Raw genomic sequence first — 3,293 nt, forward strand, 5'->3', positions numbered from 1 at the left:
TATCTGTTTTTTTAATCATGTATAGTTAGTCCAAACTGCGACATTATTGTTTATTGTACATATGTTTTTATCTTTGGAAGAAAGGGAGATGTTGTGGGACGACTTTAAGAAGGGTCCAATCACTGGAGGAAGTGATGTTGTGTCACACATGATCAGTTAGTTGTGGGTGGAGCCCGACATAGTAAGACGTGCTGAGATGTGCTCGTGTAATAGGTGTTTGTGTATATACATGTTCTAGTTAAAGTATAATAAAACCCACATTTTCTTTTAATATTACTTGGAGTCCTGTCAGTCTTACAATAGTTCACATACTAAAGGATGAAGAAATATTACAGTAACCACCTACATTACAAGATAGAAAAGACCTTCTCTCAATCATTTCCACATGTGGTTTTCCACATCATTCTTCTCCTCAGTTATACCTGTGATAATTGTCAACTGTAGCTGCAATAAGTTAGCTTTCAAAGACATCAGATAAAAAGTTGAATAAAAAGGCATCAAAGATACAAAGGCACCAGATGCAAAGATTGTTCAGGGCTGATTTTAACTTGAAGCCAATGGAAGGATAATAATGGGTAGCTGATCCATTACTGCCCGTTATACACCGGCGCTGAAAGTTAAAATCAGTCCTCATCCAACGCTCGATCTTGCACAGATGACCTGTTGAAGTGCGTGGCCCCTTTAAAAATTTTTGTGTGGCTGCGTATGTGTAGTAATTTAAAGGGACGAGTTGCGCGTGGCCTGCGTGGTCTCTGGCCATCTGGAACATTTAGGGTCCAACCATGTCCCAATTTGATTCTGTACAAGTTATGATTCTGCAGCCAGTTCCTCTCATGCGGGTGTAATATTGGCCCTGAGTGGAAGGAGAGTTGCCATTTGGACTTTCCCTGATAGTCTATAATGGGCAATCTTGGATCAGCCGCCTGTTATACATCTCTGCTGTTGAAGCTGATGGATTTGAAAGTCGGGAGAGATGTTTAATGAGCAGCTGAATCGCCATCACTAGTCTTGCACCCAAAGTCACGATTAGCCCGGGAGAGTCTGAATTGTACACTCTGTGTCAATGAAGAGTCAGCTGACTGTAAAAGACACAGTGACCATCACATAGCAAGATACAAAGAAGCTATTGCATGGATAGAGGGGGAGAGCTCTCATTATTTTGCCAGGGAGCAGTCTTAGGATGAGACACTTGCCTTTTATCTCTGTTTTCACATTTTACAAATATTTTCTTGCTTGAAATCTCCAGTTTTCACTGATTATAAATGCAGGGCACTGCGTTTGATGTTAAATATTCCCCTCTCCCATTGTACCTGAAACCCACTCTGTGACAGACAACAGTTGTGTCCTTTAAAATTTCAAATAAATAATTATTGATTATCTGCCTGTCATTCTTCATTACACATTGCAGTTATTAATATTCTCTGGAAACACTAACAATGATTTATTAAAATATATCCAACTATTGATGGCTTGTTATTACGGACCACCTGGAATTCCCTTCTGGATAAAGAAGTACTGGTTTATTCAGATATTTCATTAGTTTTCAAAGTCATTTATTCCATCTTGCTCTTTCAGCCTGTCAGATACTATGATCTGTCTCTGTGCAGCTAACAGGCCTGAACCACATGACAACACTCACTGAACTTCAAAGTCATTCATTGTACAGGATTGCTACAATTGAGAGGATCGGTAGGCTGCTGTGTAGATGCAAGCCCTTGAATTCCCGCCTTGTACAATTCCAAGATGCCTGAGCTTTGACAAGCAAAGTTCCCCACTTGACTCGTTAAGTTGCAGATACTCATCATAGTGCAGGAGCCAAGGAAATAGAAAGGGCAATAACTGGCTCAACCTACTGTACCACCTGTACCTGCTCTACCTGCTGTACCAGCTGTACCTGCTCTACCTGCTGTACCACCTGTACCTGCTCTACTTACTGTACCACCTGTACCTGCTCTACCTGCTGTACCACCTATACCTGCTCTACCTACTGTACCACCTGTACCTGCTCTACCTGCTGTACCACCTGTACCTGCTCTACCTGCTGTACCACCTGTACCTGCTCTACTTACTGTACCACCTGTACCTGCTCTACCTGCTGTACCACCTGTACCTGCTCTACCTACTGTACCACCTGTACCTGCTCTACCTGCTGTACCACCTGTACCTGCTCTACTTACTGTACCACCTGTACCTGCTGTACCACCTGTACCTGCTCTACCTACTGTACCACCAGTACCTTCACTACCTACCGTACCACCTGTACTTGCTCTACCTACTGTACTACCTGTACCTGCTCTACCTACTGTACCACCTATATCTGCTCGACCTATTGTACCACCAGTACCTGCTCTACCTACTGTACCACCAGTATCTGCTCGACCTATTGTACCACCAGTACCTCCTCTACCTGCTCTACCTACTGTACCACCTGTATCTGCTCTACCTGCTGTACTACCTGTACCTGCTCTACCTACTGTACCACCTGCATTGGCTCTACCTACTGTACCACCTGTATCTGCTCTACCTGCTGTACCACCAGTACCACCTATACCTGCTGTACCTTCTGTACCACCTGTACCCCCTCTACCTGCTCTACCTACTGTACCACGTGTACCTGCTCTACCTGCTCTACTTACTGTACCACCTGTACCCGCTCTACCTGCTGTACCTACTGTACCACCTGTACCCACTTTGCCTGCTCTACCTACTGTACCACATGTACTGGTTCTATCTACTGTACTTGCTGTACCTCCTCTACCTACTTTATCTACTCTATCTACTGAACCTCCTCTACATGCTAGAGTTGCTCTACCAACTCTATCTCATCTACCTTCTCTACTGCTCTACCTACTGTTTCACCTGTACCACCTCTATCTGCTGTACCTACGGCACCACCTGCACTTGCTCTATCACCTGTACTATCTGTACCACCTCTACCTGATCTCTCTGTTTTACCTGCTCGACCTGTTATACCCATTCTACCTGCTTCCCTGAGTACTCACATTATTGGTTCAGGGATGACCTGCAACATGTTCCAATCAGGTGTCTGTCTACACAGGGGAAAAAAAACCTCAAAATAAGTAAAGAGAATAATTGAGGAAAATAAACGTAATTTTTAAAGTGCTCCTGCACTTGATCAAAGACTGGAAGATCCGACTCTGCTGTAAAATGCGAGTCAGCACGACAATTTAAACCCCATGTTCAGCTGGTGGCCATTGAGCTGGTGGGGTTGAGCTGGGTGCCTCCCACCTTTATCTGGTGTTTGTTTTGAGACGCAGGCTCCAGCATGGAGC

General features: G+C 44.1%; 1 protein-coding gene across 1 annotated transcript; it reads left to right on the plus strand.

The window, feature by feature from the left end:
- Positions 1–900: 900 nt before the first annotated feature.
- Positions 901–2,941, plus strand: LOC137355643 (ATP synthase subunit a-like). The gene is made up of 2 exons (XM_068021018.1): positions 901–963; positions 1,808–2,941. Exons 1-2 carry the CDS (start codon positions 901–903, stop codon positions 2,939–2,941), a joined length of 1,197 nt encoding a protein of 398 aa, XP_067877119.1.
- Positions 2,942–3,293: the final 352 nt, after the last annotated feature.

The sequence above is a fragment of the Heterodontus francisci genome, chromosome 43, assembly GCF_036365525.1.
Source record: "Heterodontus francisci isolate sHetFra1 chromosome 43, sHetFra1.hap1, whole genome shotgun sequence".
NCBI lineage: Eukaryota > Metazoa > Chordata > Chondrichthyes > Heterodontiformes > Heterodontidae > Heterodontus > Heterodontus francisci.